This window comes from Montipora capricornis, chromosome 6, assembly GCF_036669925.1.
Source record: "Montipora capricornis isolate CH-2021 chromosome 6, ASM3666992v2, whole genome shotgun sequence".
Lineage (NCBI taxonomy): Eukaryota > Metazoa > Cnidaria > Anthozoa > Scleractinia > Acroporidae > Montipora > Montipora capricornis.
In genome coordinates, this window is record NC_090888.1 from 46,278,116 (window position 1) to 46,299,313 (window position 21,198).

Sequence of the window (21,198 nt, forward strand, 5' to 3'; positions counted from 1 at the left end):
TAACTTCAAATCGAGTTGTTTTTTTATGACAACATGGTTCTCTTCCGTAGCAGCCTTAACGACGAGATTTTTGTCAGTTTCTATATGTCCATCATCATTTACTGAAAGTTGAGCTTGAGCTTGATAGGTAAAATCATCATCAGAGTGATAGTCAATGGTGTATTCAATTTTGTCACCATTGTCGTCAAGAAGATGTGTACCATCTAAATTTTTTACATACAATGTCATATACTGTTGCATTATATAATTCAATTAATCAGTAATGTTTTGTAATGTATAATGTAAACATAAGATCTTACGCCATCCCCATCGTCATCATCAAAATTTATTCGTATGTTTGTTATGTTTTCAAAATATCGATTGATATTGACAGTAAGTATTTTGCTTGTTGAAAAATCTATGTCATAAAATACACTAGCGTCTCCATAAAAAGTTATATCGTGATTCGACTCTGATGGATAATTTTTTTTAGCATAAATTTTTATTTTATCGATATAAATTTTAGTAAATGTTAGAGGTGCTGTTCTAGAAATATTGAAATCACAACCCAGTGATGATTCTGAAGTGGTTCCATAGGCGTAAGACGGTAATATCTTATCAAATAACCCTAAAATTTTATTACCATTCATATTGATTGGCACATGCATTAAAAATTGATCATTTACAATCTCATAAGCCAAATTGTAATCATAAATTGTGAAATCAAGGTTGTTTTTTGCTTCGCCTTTTATACCGTAAATCAGGGCATACAATGGTAAAAGAGTTGGGCTTCTATTGTCATAATTTGCTTGAACAGTTACATATAACCGTCTTTCGATAGTTGGTGAAGAACCATCTGGTGATAAGTTCATGATAAAGCGATAATATTTATAATCTGTGTTGGTTTTGACTGTAGTGGTTCTATCAGTGTTCATGTTTCTTTTTTCAAAAGTAACCTGAAATGAATTGAACTCCACATCAAAACCGGTTCTCAGGAAATATATTTCTAAACACACAGTATATTTATCGCTATAATTGTCACGTATCAGTTTGAATAGATTAAAATCGAATCGTCCTTTAAACAGACTGGAACCATCTGCTGCCTTTTGAACATTGAATGAAAATGCTTTTTTGTTGTTTTTATGTGGTGAGTCATTATAGTCGATTAAATTGGCATCCTGTATTCCATAATCTTCTGTAAATTCCCCATCAGCCATAGCATATTTCAGCACATTTTCTCTGTTTGTATGTGTGGTTATATGACTCTTAACTATTTCGTCGTCTACATATTTCTTATTTTTTTCTATTTGTTCGTCTGTATATTTATTGTTTTCAGTAGAAACAGTCGCAATGCCGTCATTTACTTGCTTCAAAGTTATGGCATCTTGATTATGTGTGGCGTTTCCGAGATTTATTATTCGTTGATTGTTCATGTCTAGAACAGAAGTCATTACACCGCTTCCATCCAATTTCAATGTTTTTCCAACCTCGGAATCGACATAAGATTTGTTTGTCACATCTCTAGCACCGATTGGTTGTCCGCAATTTATTATTTTATTCAAAGACATATCCAAATTTCCAGTCATTTTAGAGGATCCGTCTAAACGAAGTGAATCTAAAAATAATCGATCAACGTAACCTTTTCCAGTGGCATCATTTCTACCTGTCGGATTAGCAAGATTGACGATCTTTTTTTGTGACATATTTAAATTTCCAGTCATGTCCTGCGAACCATCACGGAGCACAACCCGATTTGTATTGGGTTTGGTTGATAAACCAGTTTGTAATTGGTGTTTTGTAACAGCGTCAGAATTGCCAGTGCCTTCAGCAAGATTGCTGATTTTATTATTTCCAAAGTCAAAATTGCCAGTTACGGAAATACTTCCATCTTTTTTCAAATAATTAGCCAGCTCCGTTTTGTCGGCTTTAAAATTAAAAGAGCTGTCGACGTAAAATTTATTGGAAGCATCTGAATGTAATATTGGATCTTGCACTCCTGAGATTCTTTGATTTTTCATGTCGATCGGATTTTGGGCTTCTATCTTTCCATCATTTGTATTTAAATCGAAATAAAAGTTATGCAAATGCTCACTACTGACAGCGTCACTCTGGCCATGTCTAGCAGGAGCGATATTCTCAACCCGTCTATTATCCATATTAAGGGCGCCAGTCATTGCATTGCTCCCATCTATTTTTAAACACCCAGAAACCTCTTTATCAACATAACTCTTAGTAGTTGCATCGTCATTCGTTTGAGGTGAATCTAAATTTCTCAGTTTTTTATTCTGTATATCATAATCACCGTCATCTGTTAGTTTAAAACCAACACCGGGCAATCCTTTTACTATTTCAACAACTTTTTCATGTGAAAATGTGTCTTCAGGTAATTTACCATTTGAGTAACTCATATATACAATTGGTTTATATTTTTTCATCGAAATTCTTCTTTACTTGTTTCTTGGGTTTGTCAATATATATAAAACTAAAAGGGTCTCTAGTTGCTTTCTCGTATAATTGTTGTGAGACATTGTTTTCACGACATATGAGACTTTTTTCATTGTTACTAGGAAAATCGTAAATGGCAAAATGTGAGCAGTTTAATCTAATATCTTTTGGTGTCTTATAGTAGCTTTGGCCCAAATATATGGCGCAGCAGTTTTTATGTCTCCCCTGTATAAAATAGTCAACTAATGGTTTTTGGTTTTTATCACATACGAAATCGTCGAATATCACAATTTTTTGATTGTCACCATTGAGATTTTTTACAGGAATTATTTTATCATTGCTTGCTTCAATGATATCATAACCAGCTTCTTCACTCCATGGTTCGAACTCTTTCAGGAGATTCCGATACTTTGACTGCTCTAAGTTTTTTGCATAAAGGTATATTTTATCAAAATACAACAGATTGTGAATCATATGCATCAGTGTGTTTGTTTTTCCCGAACCAGAAGGTCCACAAATGAGCATGCGGAAGCATCGATCAGGCATAAAATCATGTAGTTGTGTGAAGTTTGTGACAACATCGTCGCCAGTATCATAATTAGGTATCTTCATTTATATTAAATCGTTACATTGTTTCGATAAAATGATGTAGTTAAACATGGTGTTCAACATGGTGTTCAACACGGTGTAAAACGCTATTTTTTATATATGAATTTCCATTTTATGTAACGTAACAATATAACAATAAATGAGTTTACTTAAGTGGAAAGAACTCGCAAAGAGTAAATCTGAATTAGGGGACAAGATCAATTATGTCCATAATGCAATTACAAAACATGATATCGATCAGAAGACCAGTCAACAGGGATTTTCAAAAGTATTCCAACCAATTACAAGTAAATTGGATGATGTTATTGATAGTAATCAGGCTTTAAGGTTGCCAAGGAAAAAACGACCACTGAAGAAAGGAGAAGTTCCTGATTACGGCATTGATATAGAGGATGAAGTTCCAGATATGAATCTTGGTGATCTATTTGAACAACCTGTTTTGCCACAGCAAGAAAAACAACTGGTGCCAAAACCACCAACATATGAAGAGTCTTTACAAGATCTTCTGGAAGGAAAAAAAGAGATGTATGTTGATCCTAAGTACTTTCCTGAAGAACCAGAATTACCACCAGAATATGATGATGACGATGCGATCGATTATGGAATGGATGAAGAAGATATGGAAAATGAGATATTAGGTGATCTTGGTATACCAAATTATGATTCTGTTGAAAAGGTAATAAATCAACAAGAAATGACTGAACGAAAAAACAAAAAATATCTCAATAAGATTGTCAATGCGGCTAAATTTAAAAGAAATCAATTGAAAGCCTACAAAGGAAACGTTACAAAGCAATACAAAAGTGGGAATATAACGGAAGCTGATAGGCAAGAGGAAAACAAAAGAGTGGATCGCGCTATGAGAACTCTGAATGAATACATAAAACATTATCAAAACAAAATGAAAACAATGGAAGGTTCTGGTAGGAAAAAACAAAAAGGTGGCAATGTGATATTTTTAACAAACCGAAAGAACTCATAAAAAAATTGGATTTAATCATTGGTGAGATATTGGCTGGCAATACAAGCATTGACATGCGAAATATGGGTGTTTCTATATTGGACACATTATTGAAAATGACAACAATTAACAAATCACAATATGGTAAATTATACAAACAATATTTCCAAATTTAATGTAACTTCATTATATAATGGAACGAGAGATAGTTTTATCATCTTACAGTGTGAAAAATAAAGGGGATAATAAACCAGAAGATTTTACAACAAATTTCACCAGACCTGTAACTCTAGACAATAATAAGCAATACGTTATCGGTCTTAACAGAGTCATTAACATGTCATTCACTTGGTTCAATGTCAATGCTGGGTACAAAAATCAATTAATCAAATACAGCTCCGATAATGGTTCAACTTTTAAGGACATTACCTTTCCAGCTGGGGTATGGAATTATACGGACTTTGACAGACATATTAAAAATGTGACGAAAACTGGTGATACGTATCCGATAACTCTTGAATTCAACGAAACAACATTCAGAGTCACGGTTACATTAGCTGCAAATTACCAACTTGATTTAAGAGCAAGTAATTTTAATGAACTGATCGGTTTCGACAAAAAGATATTAGCAAGTGGAACGCATATTGGACCAAGAGTGCCAAATCTCAGTCAAGACACAGACGTACTCAATATTCATTGCGATTTGGTAAACGAAAGTTTAGTTGACGGTGAAGAAACAGACATTATTTATTCATTCTCAACCAGTGTACTAAAACCAAGTTACTCCTTCACCCTCGAACCACAAAGAGTTACATTTAATCCTGTGAACAAAATTACAATTTCATCAATCAGAATCATGATAACAGATGGAAAAAGAAGATTAGTGGATCTGAATGGAGCAGATACGTCTTTTTCGCTGATTTTAAAAAGTATCTAATGTAACAGTATAATGAAACCGTATGAATTTAAGAGGTTTTACCACCCAAAACTTGGTAAATTTGTATTTCAACATAAAGGGTCTGGGCTTATCTTAGACAACATTTTTAAACCATTGAAGAGTGTGGCATCGTCTGTTTTCAAGAAATTTGCTAAGCCATTAGCAAAGAAGGCATTAGAATCAGGGGTTTCCCATGCAGGTGATAAAATTGGCAAGACGGTGGCAGAAAAGTCAGGAGACCTAATAATGAAAAAATTAGCAAATTTGAGAAAAGGAGCCACAACACCAACACAAAAAGCAATTGTTCCATCCTTGCCCATTGAACAGAAACAGCAAGATGAAAGCGCTGACATGATACTAAATAGATTGATATCCGGATCTGGAAGAAGGCGTAGATTTTTCAAATAAATAACATGACAGCAAAATTATATAATACAATAGTATAAATGGCTTTTAGAACAAGTGAATTATTGCAAAGAAATGAGTTGGTGCGTTTCCAACTTGATGATGTAATTAGAGCCCCTGGAAATAATCAACATCAAGAAAAGAACGGTTATAGATTCACCATCAACGACCGGAGTTCTTTCTATGATTGGTACAATGCTTATTTCGAGGTTCAATTCCAGTTACAAAAAATAGCAGATGGAGCTGGTTATGCAGCAGCCGATAGAATAACGGTGATAAACGGATCTCATTCATTGATTGCACATATGATGATTAAAAGTGCTGGGAAAATTGTTTATGACACTGACAATCTACATAAGGTCACTTTTGTGAAGAATCTGTTGGAATATTCTGATGATTACTCGAGAAGTGTAGCTAAGAACAGTTTTTGGTATTTAGACACAAATGCTACGACAGCCAATACTAATTCAGGATATGAATCTAGAAGAGTGCTTACACAAGCTACCAACGATGATGGAACGGGAGGAGCAAAAGATGTGAATTTGATCATACCTCTCAATCGTTACAGTTTTTTTGAAGAGTTGCAGGATAAAATGTTGGTTCCTATGCAGTTACAATTCAATTTGAATCTCCAGAACGACAATGAACTCATCAATAGGGCAGCAGCAGCAGATGCCGGAAGAGTAGTGATTAACAGATTTCTACTATGGGTTCCAAAATTAACACCAAAAGACAGTATGTACGACAAATTTGTAAGCTCTTTCATGAAAGAACACAAATGGACATATCAGCGTGAACTATATGCAGTGTCAGCACCTGCTAGAGTCAGTGGTTTTTTTCAGATTTCTTCCAGCATTGACAATGTCAAAGCAATTTTTGTTTATCTACAACGGGCTAAAACCAGAGTTGCAACTCAAAATCCATATATACTTGATACCTTCAAACTGAATGAAGCAAACGCAAACAGTTATTTAACAACATGCAGACTCGAATATGGCAATGGTGTTTTCTACCCAGAAACAGAATATGACAGTGAAAGCAAAGTGAGAATATTCAATGATCTCATGTCTTATGCAATGCGAAAAAATGATTACAACACCGGAACGCAGTTGAATCTAGCTAATTACAATAGTTTATATCCACTGATTTATTTCGATCTGTCATATCAAACAGAAAAAGTAACAAGAGACCCTAAACAGTTGATTTTCAGGTATAAAATAAGTGCCAATAGTGCAGCAGATTTCAATGTCCATGCAGTTGTATTGTACGAAGAGTCGGTTGTTATTGACAAGGTGGGTAATGAATTGGTTATAGTTTAAGCCCATGAATGACACATAAATATTTGTATATGTTTTGTGACTGGAATTATGTAACATATATTATATGACTGAACTTCATGAAATCAACGTAAGACTTACAGATAATCAAAAAAAGAATCTGAGTAATGCTTACCATAAAAGGGAAACAATTGTTTTAAGACTGACAAATGATTCTCTCAATGGAAACGACACTCTTTATGTTCCAGCAATGGTAAAAAAAAGATTACAAAAAAATCGACAATTGAACAAAGGAATGGACATTAAGCTTGCTAAGACCAATATCAGAAAACAAGTAGGCGGAAGTCTTTTGAGCACCGTACTGTCACTTGGTATGAGAGCTCTTCCAGCAATTGGTAAAACCCTTGGGTTGAGTGCTCTTGGTGGTTTAGCAGAAGCCAGAGCTAAAAAATTGTTAGGATCTGGTCAAAAAGGTGGTGCTATGCCATTACCCATGATGATACCTTTCAATGCGATCAATAAACTAATGCCATATCTGAACATGTTCACTACAAAACAGCAAAGAGACATAATGAATGCGGCTCAAACAGGATCTGGCGTTAAAATAACACCGACTAAAACACAATCAGGTGGATTTTTAGGCACTTTGTTAGCTAGCATTGGAATTCCTTTGGCTTTGAATCTTGTCAAAAAGCTAACGGGAAGAGGAGCACCTAGGGTAGGTAGACCACCTTCGTCGAAAAAGGATGGTACAGGTGCACCTAGAATGGGAATGCCCCCTCCATTTTATAGTTATCCGCCATATGTGACTGGCAATGGTAGAAAAAAAAAAACATCCTCAACCAAAAAAGGAAAAGGGTTACTATTGGGAAAAAACAGTCCATTCAATGGCATACCCATTTTGGGGGCAATATTGTGAAACCAAAATTTCACAAAAACATACCTATGTCCAATCACGATCTGAAAAAATGGTGTAAATATTTAAACATACCAATCAATGATGTACTGTCAAGAGATGAAAAAGTTCCACATAACCATAAACAGGCGTTATTCATATACAATCTTGAACCAGCTTATATGAGCGGAAGTCATTGGGTGGCCACTTATGTTAAGAATGATGTAATAAATTATTTTGATTCGTTTGGTATGCCTCCATTTCAAGAGATTGTGAATCATGCCAAAAAGAAAAATCTGACTTTGTTACATCAAAACAATCAGATACAAAACATACAAACAACAACTTGTGGGTATTTCTGTTTATACTTTTTAAATGAAATGAACAAGGGTAATTCGTATTATGATTTGTTACAAGTGTTCGACATAAATGATACAATGAAAAATGAGAGATTGATCGAATATTATTTCAGAAATATCTAACTTATATATATTATGAAATCATATTGTGTTAAACAAAAGAAAGTGACTGAATGTGTTGAACCTTCAGGTTACAAAACAGCTAAAAATGGTAGACTAATGTTCTTTTGCACTTGTGCTGAATGTGGTATTACAAAGACCAAATTTGTTAAACAACAGGGAAACTAAACAGCCCGTTGGGAGCGGGCTTATTTGGTGATATCGCTAATGCAGGAACTGAATTGTTCCTAACAAAAGGAGTACCTTATCTTGGCAAAAGAGCAGTTGAAATGGGAAGATATTATGGTTCCGAATTAATGAGAGACCCAAAATTGCAGAAAAAAGCAATCGATTATGGTTTGAGAAAAATGAACCCTCTACTTCATAAAGTCGGTTCTGAAGCTCTCGATCAATTGTCGACAAAAATAAGACCAAATAAAAAATACACAACAAACAGAAAAGATCTTGATGGCGGCGCTGTCGACATTCACAAAGCTATTGGTAAATTGCCGAAACCAAAAGGCGGATGGACATTACCTGGGCATCATTACACCGGACCATATAATGATTTAGAAAATCAACTGAAGTATGACCCAAAAACTGGTCAAATATTGGAAATATATGATATGCCCACTGGCAAAACTGATGCAATAGCAATGCAACACGATGTTGATTATTCCGTCTGCAAGGATGATAGGAAATGTAAAAACAAAGCAGATAGGAAAATGGTTCAAGCTTTAGACAACGTACCGTATAATGAAAGACAATGGGGGCATTGGTTGGCAAGAAATGTTATCAATACAAAGCAGAAACTAGGTCTTGGAGTTTCAAAAAACGGAAAAAGCCGTCGGGTAAAGAAAACTGGCAAGAAAAATTAGCAGATGAATTACATGCATCCATAAGACGCAACTTTACTCGGCGGCGTGTAATCGTAAATCATATTGATGAAATATGGGCAAGTGATCTAGTTGAAATGCAACAGTTTAGCAAATGGAATAAAGGTTACCGATATCTTCTCATGGTTATTGATGTTTTCAGCAAATACGGTTGGATTGTCCCATTGAAGGACAAGAAAGGTGAATCTGTCGCTGAAGCATTTAAAACAATATTCAGGGAAGGCAGAAGACCACAATATTTATGGGTTGATAAGGGAAAGGAGTTCTATAACAAACACTTGAAGGACTTGTTAGACAAAAATGGGATACATATGTACTCCACTGAAAATGAAGAGAAATCCTCAGTGGTTGAAAGGTGGAATCGAACAATTAAATCCAAAATGTGGAAGCAGTTCACAGTTCAAGGTAATACGATGTATCTCGATATGCTGCCCAAACTAGTAAAACAGTACAACAACACAAAACATTCAAGCATAAAGATGACACCTGCAGAAGCATCTAATAAGAGGAATGAAGGTATAGTTTACTTCAATCTATATGGTGATACAGAAACATTGAAACAAAAACCGAAATTTAAAATAGGTGATAAGGTTCGAATATCTAGGTATAAACGGAATGTGTTTGACAAGGGTTACACACCAAATTGGACAGAAGAAGTATTTACAGTTGATAAGATCCAATACACTAATCCAATAACATACAAACTAAAAGATCTCAGAGGTGAAGAGATACAAGGCAGTTTTTATGAACCTGAATTATTAAAAGCAAAGCAGGATATTTTCCGTATTGATAAAGTCATTAGAAGAGACTATAAAAAGAAACAAGCTTTGGTAAAATGGAAGGGATACAGTGATGATTTCAATAGTTGGATACCATTGAAAGACATTGAAAACATATGAATTGACGTGAAACAAACGCGCATAAATACTTATAAAAAAATAAAAATATATACTTATATTATATGGACAAGTTTGAAAATGAAGAAAAGTTTGGTTTCTATTATGAGAGCGATCAGGATTCCCATCTGTCGGATTCTGACTGGGTACCATCCTCACCGGAAAGTTTTTCATCACAAGAAAGCGAATCGGATTTTAGTTGCCCAAGTTCGCAAGAATCTGAGTCGTCACAAGACAGTGATGAATCTACATAAAAAATATTTTCTAAACATATAACATGAACGATTCACAAAGGTACAAGTTGATAATCTGGCATTCGTTTTTAGAAGACATGGCTAAGGTCAAAGATAAAATGAAGATTTGCTTTCCAGGATACGAAATCCAATATGGTGAAATAGCTAAAGCGTTCGACTGGCATGTAAAACATCGTAAAAAACATGAAATACTTTATCCTTGGTTAATTCAAGCAAAAAACAAAAGGGAAGGAATACTGTTGGTGTCGTTCAGTTATTTACGCGATTTTGAACCAGAAGAACAAGAAAAACATGAAGAGCCAACAACAGATTTACCCAATAGATATTATTGCCATGATTGTCAAAAGTTTGTGATGAGAAACAGCAAAAACAAACATATTAAAAGTAAAAAACATAATAGATATAGATGAGCTTCAAAGGAGCGCAAATAGTTGATACCATGATGGTCAGAGACATTGTTACAGAAATAATTTGTGATGTTATTGCTGCAAATGCTGAGTACATGCATTATATGAGGTCAAAAGGCCTGCCGTTGTTGTTAAAAGCATTGGAGACAGGTGGGCCAAAGAAAGAAATCAAGAAAATGTTCAATAATGCTGATAAAGGAATGGATTTTCTGTTTTGTTTATTCAAAAGACATAGTGATTTTCTCAAACCACTGAAATTGATTAAAAATACATAAAAGATTATAAAAACCTATTGTATATGAATCCAGAAAAAAAGTTCAGTGCATTTTTGAATTGTGTTATTGGCAATCCTGACTTGAAAGATTTTTTGGAATGTTTGATTGATTCTAATGTGTTGTCTGTTGTTTATCCACCAGTGAAACTAAATTTGGTGAAGACAGGTGATTCATTTTTGTTAAAAATAACTGATGGAATAAACAGCTACGTGATGCACCCGAATGACATTGATGACAATATGTTGCAAGACATTGGGCAATCTTACAGTGAATATAAACCTGATGAATCTGATAGTGAAGATGAATCTGATGAAGAAATAGAACTCGCTAAGAGAGAATCGTTGAAAAATGAATTTATGAAAGGTTATGATAATATTTAAAAAGAAACAATCTCTAAATATTATATGAGTCGTAAAAAGATTTATACTGCTAGAGAAATACAAGAACATAAAAACAAATATGGCCGCGAAACGGCGTGGTATTGCCCGTCATGTGATAATGGAAAGAATTATGCCATGAGAGGAAAACACCAACATTTGAAAACTGAAAAACACAAACTAAACGCACAATTAAAAAACACAAACTAAACACACAAATCGCTATACAGTTAAAATCAATCAAGCCATGGTTGGTTTGAACTAAGCATATCTTCTCAAATCCTGCAAGTTAATTGAAGATAAATATTTGACATCTTCATGAAATGCATCTGATTCTTTTTTTATTTGTTCCATCATGAAAATAATTTCATCTCGTGTAAATATTCCTCTTTCAAAACATTTGAACAAAAATGGTATTTCACAAATATACAAATTACTGATCCGTACATGGTTTTGCATTACTTCGTCCCAAAGCCGTACTAAATATCTTTTGGCGTCTTGGTCTGAATAATAAGTTCCATGAATAAAATACACCATATATATAGTCTACATTCAATGAAAATGAACAGTCAATTCTTCAATTAACTTACGTTTCTTTTCACTGATTTGTTCCAGTGCATCTTCCTTTTTATTACTGGCATATCTTGCCATTGTCTTATATCGCTTGCCCAAGATAATATTGTCAAAGTAGAAGAACTTGTCGTTTTCATTGTCTTTGATTTTTATTTTGTCATCTAATTTGGCTATTCTTTCTTCCAACTGACTTTGTTTTTCTATTTCTACTTTGAATTGAACCTTTTTAGGTTTTAATGGGTTTGCTTTGATGTTAAGTAACAAACCACCATATTTGACTGCATAATCTTCAATGTAAGCATTTTCTATTTTTTCCAAACTTTTCTTGTCGTTTGTTGGAGCTTTGACCACGAGCTCAATCACAGGCTTTTTCTTCCTGTATTTATATATTTGGCTTTTGCTGTCCTTCAAATGACGACTTAATCGTGTTGCCAGGTCTTCGCATGTCGATCCAACATAAATCTTGTCTTCTACAAGGATCTTGTATATTTTGCCTTCTGAATATAGGCTGTTAAATTTGGCGTTGGTTAATTCCAAGGGAGGCATTTTACGAATTTTGTATTGGGTGTTTATTTTTTTATTGCTAAGATGCAGATATTCAAATTTGGTAGTTCTTGACAAGGCTGTGTACAATAGTTTTTTGTCCATTTTTTCCACATCATAGATATTGTAAGGCTCATTGATGTCAGCACCCTGGCATTTATGGACAGTAACACAAAAACTGGGTATAAAACACTTAGAAAACGTACACAAGTCAAAATCCTGTCCATCAATCTTGAAATAATCTTCTGAAATACTTTCCACTATAAACTCCATTGTGTTAAATATTTCACGATCTTTCATATTCTCAGTAGCCATAACCGGTGTGCCAACACATACTTTGTATTCTTCATGTTTATCATCATATCTGAACACAACTTCTTCATATTCTTTACCTTCCGCAAACTTGTCACAGCATCGTTTATTGACTTCAATTCTGGTTTTATTGAGATAACATATATTTTTGAATAGTTTTTTATTGATTGGTGTAAAGTTTTTCACTATTTTGCCATTTTTTAAAAATCCATCAAGTACTATGTGTGTTTTTTTGTCATAACGTGAAGATTCTTCAATGTATTTCAAAGTAACATTTTTTGGACACATTTGTCTGACTGACTTTGATCTGAGATAGTTGTAGCTTATTTGACTTCCTGATTCAACAGGAGAACATTGGTTGGGATCACCGAACATATAAACCTTGGTACCGTATAATGTGAAAGCTTTGTAAATAAGTGTAATCCATTTGTTTGGCACCATTGAAAATTCGTCAATGAAAACAGTTTTGTCTTTCAAGTCCTTGAGATTTGTTTCAGATGATAAACCGTTCCATTCGCAAAAATAAGAATCAAATGTATAACAGACATTTGGGTTGCCATCCATTTTTTTCAATCTGTCTTTGACATTCTGAACAGCCTTGTTTGTGAAACTCAAAACTAATGGCTTTTCTGTTTTCATCACTAATTTGCATAATTTGGTTGTTTTGCCTGAACCCGCTTGTCCATTGTATATCACACCTTCACCAATTACTGCTTTGTAACTGTCAAAGTCCATGTTTTCTCTGTAATGGCGTTCAAAATATATGCATGGGGTGTCTGTGATATATGCTTTGCCAATATTCTTGATGTCAAATTTGACGTCTTTTTTGTTTTGCAGTATGCACCTTGGATTGGTAATAAATATACCGTCTGTGTTGTAGGCGTATAATGCACTTTTTTCGCCGAAACACTTTCTAATCAGCTTTAAACATTCTAAAATTGCTTGTGAAACCACAAATCTGTTAACACTTGTGTTGTCTGTGAATAACCGTTCGCATTTTTGTTCTTTGATCAAGTAGATTTCATTGTAGCTGTCAATAATGATATTGCGACCATCTTTGACGCCTTGAGTCCAACAAGCCATCGCTGTATCGTATTCTGTGCATGTAAACCCGGTGTTTGTCTTGTTGTATTTCCTCCCAAGTTCACCAATGAAACTATTAGCCAGACGTTTAGCTTCGTTTTCGGGAAATGTTTCGAATACATGTTTTAAAAATGGCTTGAAAGTGTCTGGCTTGAGAGCTTTTCTCGAAACAATTTTGTATTTAATTTGCTTTTCTGACATGGTTAATTCGTCAACCAAATAAGAAATTAAATCACCGCTGTAAAAACCAGCTTCAATTTTCAAAGGCGCTCCATAATTGTATAAAATTGTTTCTTCGATATAAAATTCGCCAGATTTTCTGAGATCACTTCTGCAAGTATATGGTTCTACTACATCATGTATACTATAAACCGGAATTGCGGTTTTGTTGTTGAGCAATACATTAGGATATGATTTGGATATATCAATGCTAACTACATCCTCGGGTATATCTTCAGTTGTGCACCATTGAAGTGCCCTTGGATAATAATCATCAAGCATATCGCGAGTTTGTACATTATATGTTGATTGCGGTAAGTAACCACAAGTTTGTTTAAACAATGCAGAAGCCAAGCTTGTGTAAGTCTGATTCACCCATTTGAAGTCATGAGTTTTATACAAATCAAATAGTTTATCACAAATAGATTTTCTGATGTCATATTCATCATTCAAGAGAAACATATTGTTCCTGTGATCTATGAAACCATCCAATATCCCATTATTGTTCCAATGCAAGTATTCCACATAGTAACAAGTGGAATGGATATATGCATCAATGGCTTGCATCATTTTAACATCTTCAGGCAAAACGATAATGTTGTCTTCTTTTTCTAATTCATAAATATCGTCAAATTTATCTAGTTTGTGTACAAATTCGTGATTTCTTGACCATTTCATGTCAGTCATGTATTTTAATAAGTTATCGCAGCCTCCTTGATTTGCTTTGGCTGCTGTAAGTTTCAATCTTTCTTCTGTGATAGGATAACAATGATGGTCTTTGACAATGTAAACGAGTAAAACATCACAAGGTTTACCAATATGTGATTTAAATTTTCTGTATGTGCTGTCATAAGCATGAATAGACACATTTGGATGGCAATACTTAGCCCAATCTATCAATTCCTTTGTTGTCATTCTTGGCGGATCAGCGCAATATTTGAAGATTTCTTCTTTTAATTTTTTGTAATCATATGTTTTAAAACCCTTTTTATTTCGAACTTGATCCCAAACAAAGTCTATGACACAACTGTCCGAACCATATGATTTAGGTTTTCTTTGGTTGCTTAACAGATATGACTCTAATTTCAAACTACCCATGAAATGATGAGCAAAAAATTGTGGTTCATGTGTTATAACTCTGCCACCTATTTCTGTAATTACTTCAGCAGACAACAATGTAAATCTACTGGTCAATAAAGTATACATAAAAAATTTGTACATATCGTGTCGATCCAAATGCGGTATATCCATTTGAAATGGTCCATATGTTATTGAAGCAGTTTCATTTCTCTGTAAATCTTTTATAGTAACAAACACTGAGATAGAAACACGAATTCGTCTGCCTGGTATTTCATCGATACGTTGTTTAAAAAGTCTTGCAAACGGTAAATTCTTTTTACTGTAAAAACTTGCCATTCTCATTTCTTGTCTTCTAAATCTATTAAGTGAAACTCTAATTTTTTTATAAACTATATTTTCTTTCATACTATTTGTCGAGATATTATTTCTCATTATACTCTATATAATTATTTTCTCTTTAAGTCAATTTTTGTGCTTTTGAAGCCCTTTGTTCGCAAATCGTGCGTTTGAAGCCCTTGGTAAATCTTGCGTTTGTAGCCCTTGGTAAATCTTGCGTTTGTAGCCCTTAGTGAGTGAGTGCGGGATTTGGCTGTTACAGGTGCCGTAGTGTGGTCGCCTCGCTTTATGCTATGACGAGTGGGTAAAATTAGGCGCTTCAGGTTTTATTTTAAGTGTTGTACGTGATGGCTATAAAATTCCATTCGTAGCTTTCCTGCCTCCCAAAGTTTGTTCCAACAATACTTCTGCGTTGAACGATTCTTATTTTGTTTCAGAGGCTATTTCTGATTTGTTAAGAACTAAGTGTGTTGATATTTTGGATCACCAGCCTGACATAGTTAACCCACTTCCCGTTTCGGTACAACCATCAGGCAAGAAGAGATTGATCCTTGATCTGAGACATGTCAATTTGTATGTCTTTAACCGGAAGTTTAGATGTGAAGACATTTCTGTAGCCATTCAGATCTTCTCTAAAGGTTTTTATCTTTTCAAGTTCGACCTTAAAGTGCCTATAACCCCCAAAAAAATTTTTCGCTAATTAAATCTTCTTATTGAGTTGGGAGAAATGCCGCAAAAATTTTTGAATTCGGTTGAAACCCGAATTTTTTATGAATTTTTAAAGTTGGCTTTGTCAAGAACACGACCGAGCATACAGGAGAATGGGACTAGTGACGTCATTCCAGGCCATTGCAAGCGTGTCCTAAAGTCCCAAAATCACAGGACCAGAGGACATTCCCGTTCTCAGTCTCCCAAACTCAAGGCCCCCATTCTAAAAATCACAACATGACGTGTAATAATTAGGAAGTGTGTGGAAAGGCGGTTACAAAGTTTTTTAGACGGTTGATTTCCATGTAGTTCTCTGTTAGAGCCGACGTCGCTGAACAGTCTGCAACAGATGAGAGGGACTGTCTATACGAAGAACCTCCGCCAGTTTCATGTAGTAAATAGCAGTTTCTTTGTTATTCCACCCTACATGAGACATGATGTCCGCCAACTGGGAGCCAGATAATGCTAATGTTATAGTTGAGCCCGAACGGAAGCTGTGCAGCGTTTCTCCCTCGTCGATGTGAGCTTGTTTCAAATACAGCTTTAAGCGAGCCTCCGCTGAAGAGCTTGTAAAAGGCTTGTTCACAATATGGCCTTGATGATTGGTTGGACGAAACAAGAAGCCGTTAGTTACGGAAACCCGTAACTCAGAGGCTACGGCTACATATGTTTCAATGGCTTTAACTGGGCACAACTCAGGGTTAGGATGTCTCCGAATTCCGAATACATTGGAAGCGCCATCCCGCAGGGTTTTTCCCCATACATGATTAAACAACAGCCCATCGTCCTGGGGAAAACGTAAGATCTCTTCCGTTCTCACCATGCCAAGATCTGAACCACGATCACCACTAAAGAATAACGCTTTGAAAAACGCCTGGTCTTGCGCCAATACAAATAGACAACATGGGTTGACGGACCTCTCCGCAATTTTCCTACTCATATAGCGGGCTAGAAGCAACAATTTGGACAAAAATAGGGGAACCGCTTGCTTTGGAGTTATGTGAGCTCGTAATTGTTCCTCAGTTGAGGCCTTTAGATATTTTTGCACTTCAAGCGAAGCAGCAGGATTACCTAAGGCTAACAGCAAGCTCCAATCCCCACAGCGTCCGGCTTCCTTAAATATGGCTCGTAGTTTCCCTATGTAGGAGTCGATTGTTTTGAACGCCAGGCGTTTTGGACATGTGCACTTGGCTGCACTTTGGAGTTTGGAGTCTGGACACCCATGCGCATGCACCACCGTTTTACCATGCCGGTCTTTCCACACCAAAAAACGAGTGATATCAGTAGGACTCGCAGAAAGGATTGTTTTACTATTCGGAAGAGACATCGCCAACTATTTCGGCCATGCGCCCGCGTAACGTAAGCGGTTTCTTAGAAATCTAATTCTCGAAATGGCGTCAAATTTTACAAAGAAATGTATGGAGAGGTTTTAAATATGTCGAAAGAGTACACTAAAAATTGCAGATGGAACATTTGCCGGAACGGGATGCCATTATAACGACTGTTGTCTGTGTTCTGCTGTAAAAAATATAACTTCAGGCCAAAAAAAAACCCTTCATTTTTCCTATGCTTTGTTTTGAGTTGAGCGACCCCTTTAAGCCTTACAAAAGCTAGCAAATATACGAAAATCCCTGGAATTAAAAACAGATACCAGTGTTCCTGTGATTGGTTCTTCACTTGCCGGAGTGGAGACCCATAGTTGACTCTGTTCTTGACCCTAACCCAAAATATGAAGTCAGCAGCGAAATGTTTGATCCGTCCTTTTTCCCTTCCAAAGAACGCAAAAAACCGATAAACCAAAGTCCACGTTAAACCTGTAAAGTCCCCTGTTTTCGAATAACGATATCTTGGCTATCTTTTGTCCAAATTTCTCGCAAAAACCATCGTTTGAAAGCTAATTTTGTGAACTTCATTCTTCGAAGCAAGTTTTTTCTCTCAGCGGTTTTGGTATGGGCCAAACTTTAGTAAATATAAAAAACATATTCCGTACCTCGCGTTCGCGGCGATATGAGCCCGCTGATACAAGAAGTAGAACAGCGGAAAAAGTCATTTTACGTAAGTCGCGCTGAATTGTCGTGACCGGAATAGTTGGCGATGCCCCAAGAATATTTCAAACTCTGAGCGAAGCGCGCACTTCTGCTTGGAGTATGACGATTGGAGGGAGGCTTTTTTCAGATGTTCCAAACGGTCATTTATGGCCTGAAGGTTTACAGAGATTTTGGAACTGGGGACCTTTCGAGGGACCGTCTTCCTGCGATGGCCGCACATCTGGCAGAAAAGGAACAGGTTGTCATTGGGATGACTGCAGGAAGGACACGACACAGCCGGAACAAACGCTCGCATAGCTGAAGGAAGGTCCTAAAATATATATATATATATATATATATGAAAAGATATGGAAAAGGAATGTATCCTGTCCATTGTGTTTAAAATTATTTATTTATTTCATACGTGAAAACATACAAATTTTTGTTCGAAGAGTTGTTTTACTTGATTATTTCGTCCATTATGCAAGTGATAATTGTTCATACAAAGATATGCTTTAAATTGCAAAGTCATTGCTACATCGTAGGATATTACCGTGAAATCCCAAGCCAAGAGGCACCACTTGCTTATCAGAGGCGGAACACCCAGAAATCCCAAGGGATAGGCCAATTGTTTGAAAATCCATTCTTAGACGGCGTGAGGAGAGCCCCAACAGTTCCAGCAACAGCTAAGAGGTATCGCGAAGAACATGAGGATGCTAATAAGGGCCACCAAAAACGCCTTGGGCACACGTCGGGTACTACGATGGTGTATGACAGTCGTAGGCTTCTCATATACTTGATATCATGAAGTATCAGGCAGATGGGTGGGAAGACGTATGGGTTCTTAAATACAGAGAGATGGTACAGGTCAGGAGACTGTGCGAACATGTTGACTCCCAGAGATCCCGGGAGAAGGTTCTCAGAGAAAAACGGCAACTTAGCACCCGATAAGTCATATTGGGCGTTTGAGGGGCGTGCCATAAGGTCTAAAGAATGTCCATTTTGGCCGCCATACAATTCTTGTACTACCATCCATAGAGATGGGCACAATTTGGCATCCTGCAGGCTAAGGCATCGCGAAGGGGAGTCGGCCTGGTTCTGGGAACTAGGGACAAAGGTAAGGTGCAAATCGATATTGAGTTTTGTGGTAGTGTGGAACAATTTCTTTAAAGCACCTGAAATCGATTGAGAACGAGAACCCTGTCGGTTCCATGAACGGATCAGAACCATGTTGTCGACAAAGGTATCGACCCATGAATTTTTGATGGTTTCAGCGAATGACTCAAGGACGTTATTTAATGCCAAGGTCTCCTTAGTGGCGATATCGGCTTGTATTGTTGAGGCGTCCCAGTGATCACGGACATTCGCCTTAATGGCATTCGGGCTCAACGCACCTCCCCAAGCGAAGTGAGATGCGTCGGAGAACAGCCTGACATGTGTGTGCTTTTTAGATTGCCAACGAAGAAACCCGTCCCAGGACTCAAGGAAGAGCCAGTGCTCAATCTCATTCCTCAGGGCCGGAGACATCTTTACAGGTCGCGAAGAGCGAGTAGCGCGAGACACAGCTAGGTTAATTTCATTAACATAAAGCCTTGCACCCGGAACTGCCAAGCTCAGAGACATGCATTTTCCGCTGAGCCTTTGCAGAGTTAATAGATCTAAGGTGTCACGAGGCAACGTCTCCTTGACGAGACGAAGAAACTTTTCCTTTTTGAGGGGCATCAAAGTAAAAGCCTGTAGTTCCGAATCAATGACAAAACCAAGGTATGGGACCTGCTTTTGAGGGGTAAGTTGAGACTTTGCCAGGCCTATAAAGTAGCCAAGGGAAGTTGAGATGTAACACGTGAGGAAAATACCTGCGAGAGCCAGAGCAAAATTCACTTCATCCCCTGAACAGAGAGCTTGATAGACGGATGGCAAGTTGCCACCCGGAAATGATAATTGGCCATTATGGCGGTCGTCAATGTACAATGAAAAGAGAATGTTCCACGAACGCAGCTTATGCGACACGACAAGGCCAGTCGTATGATAAATGTATGCGGAGGATTTCCACCCGAAAGGAATACACTCACTCACAAAATACTAGCCTCCCCACTGGAAACCAAAGTAAGTTCTACTGGAAGGGTGAAGCTTGATGTGGTCGTATCCAGACTTATCATCATATACTGTCTGATAAAATCCTTTATCAACATATTTAGGCAAATGTTGAACGCTATCCAGGGAAAACGGACGGTCTTCGATCCAGAGATTAAGGAATCTATCATCGTTGCAGAGTCGCGGCTTGCTAGGCTCTACCGTAAGAGGAAAAACGAGGTGAGGTGGGGGTGCATTCTCCAACTTTGCCCCACAAAGAAATAGCGTCAGAACGCAAACGGTCCTGGAGTGTATCAGATATAAACGAGGCAAAAGGTTTGCATGACGGGTGATTGGGAAGAATACAAAGTGGTGGACTGCTACACTCATAATTTGTTCCTTTGTAACTACCTTTGAACGGCCTAAACAACTTTGTTACGTCTACACCGTTATTAATCCAGTCACGGACTTCAGAGAAGCGCTTGTCATTGAGGTCATCTAACAAGGTATTCCATCGTGACGCATGGCGATAAAGTTCCCCCGCCCGGAAATGATCTGGATCTCGGAAAACAAGGCGAGACATATCCGCCAATACATCTCCTTGCGAGACTTGGGCGATATCGTCATCAGAGATATGGGCATTATTCGCCATCCCCTGGGCGCTATCAACAACAGATCCGTCGATGTTTATCCACTGCAATTCATTAATGCTAACCGTGTTGGGATTGAAACAAGGACACATTTCCCAGTCGTGAAAGCAAGGGTTCAAGAGCTAAAGTGAAAAGAAACACAGCCCCGGTTATCCGAGAGGGAAAGTGAGCTTCCCTTTGAGAATGTCATCCGAGGAAAAAAGGGAGATGAAATTGATAAACAAAGTTTTATGAGGTAACGCCTAACCTGGGAGAGGAAGGGGGTGGAGGGGGGGGGGGGGAGGGGGTGTTGGGTAGAATATACGCATATAGATATAAACAAGAGACATGGTTATGGTGTTGAGTTGACTTTAATAGAACCCAAACCTATAGAAAAGGAGGGTCTTGCCACCGAGTTGGCGGTCGGGGTTGGCTTTGACCTGAACCGCTTGAAGGAAAATAGCGGGCCGTCGGAAATCGCTTCCAACATTGTGTAGACTTGTGGCCTGGGGTTCCGCACCTATAGCAGGTGACTCGAGGATTG

At 37.0% G+C, this 21,198-nt stretch overlaps 3 protein-coding genes across 3 annotated transcripts; 1 reads left to right on the forward strand and 2 right to left on the reverse strand.

The window, feature by feature from the left end:
• Positions 1–5,377: 5,377 nt before the first annotated feature.
• Positions 5,378–6,655, forward strand: LOC138054001 (uncharacterized). Its single transcript, XM_068900521.1, has one exon. It carries the CDS (start codon positions 5,378–5,380, stop codon positions 6,653–6,655), a length of 1,278 nt encoding a protein of 425 aa, XP_068756622.1.
• Positions 6,656–11,623: 4,968 nt separating this feature from the next.
• On the reverse strand, positions 11,624–15,217 carry LOC138054002 (uncharacterized). Its single transcript, XM_068900522.1, has one exon. It carries the CDS (start codon positions 15,215–15,217, stop codon positions 11,624–11,626), a length of 3,594 nt encoding a protein of 1,197 aa, XP_068756623.1.
• Positions 15,218–18,540: 3,323 nt separating this feature from the next.
• On the reverse strand, positions 18,541–20,767 carry LOC138054003 (uncharacterized). Its single transcript, XM_068900523.1, has 2 exons — positions 20,437–20,767; positions 18,541–19,760 (listed from the first exon to the last, which is right to left on the reverse strand). Exons 1-2 carry the CDS (start codon positions 20,765–20,767, stop codon positions 18,541–18,543), a joined length of 1,551 nt encoding a protein of 516 aa, XP_068756624.1.
• Between the last annotated feature and the right edge of the window lie 431 nt (positions 20,768–21,198).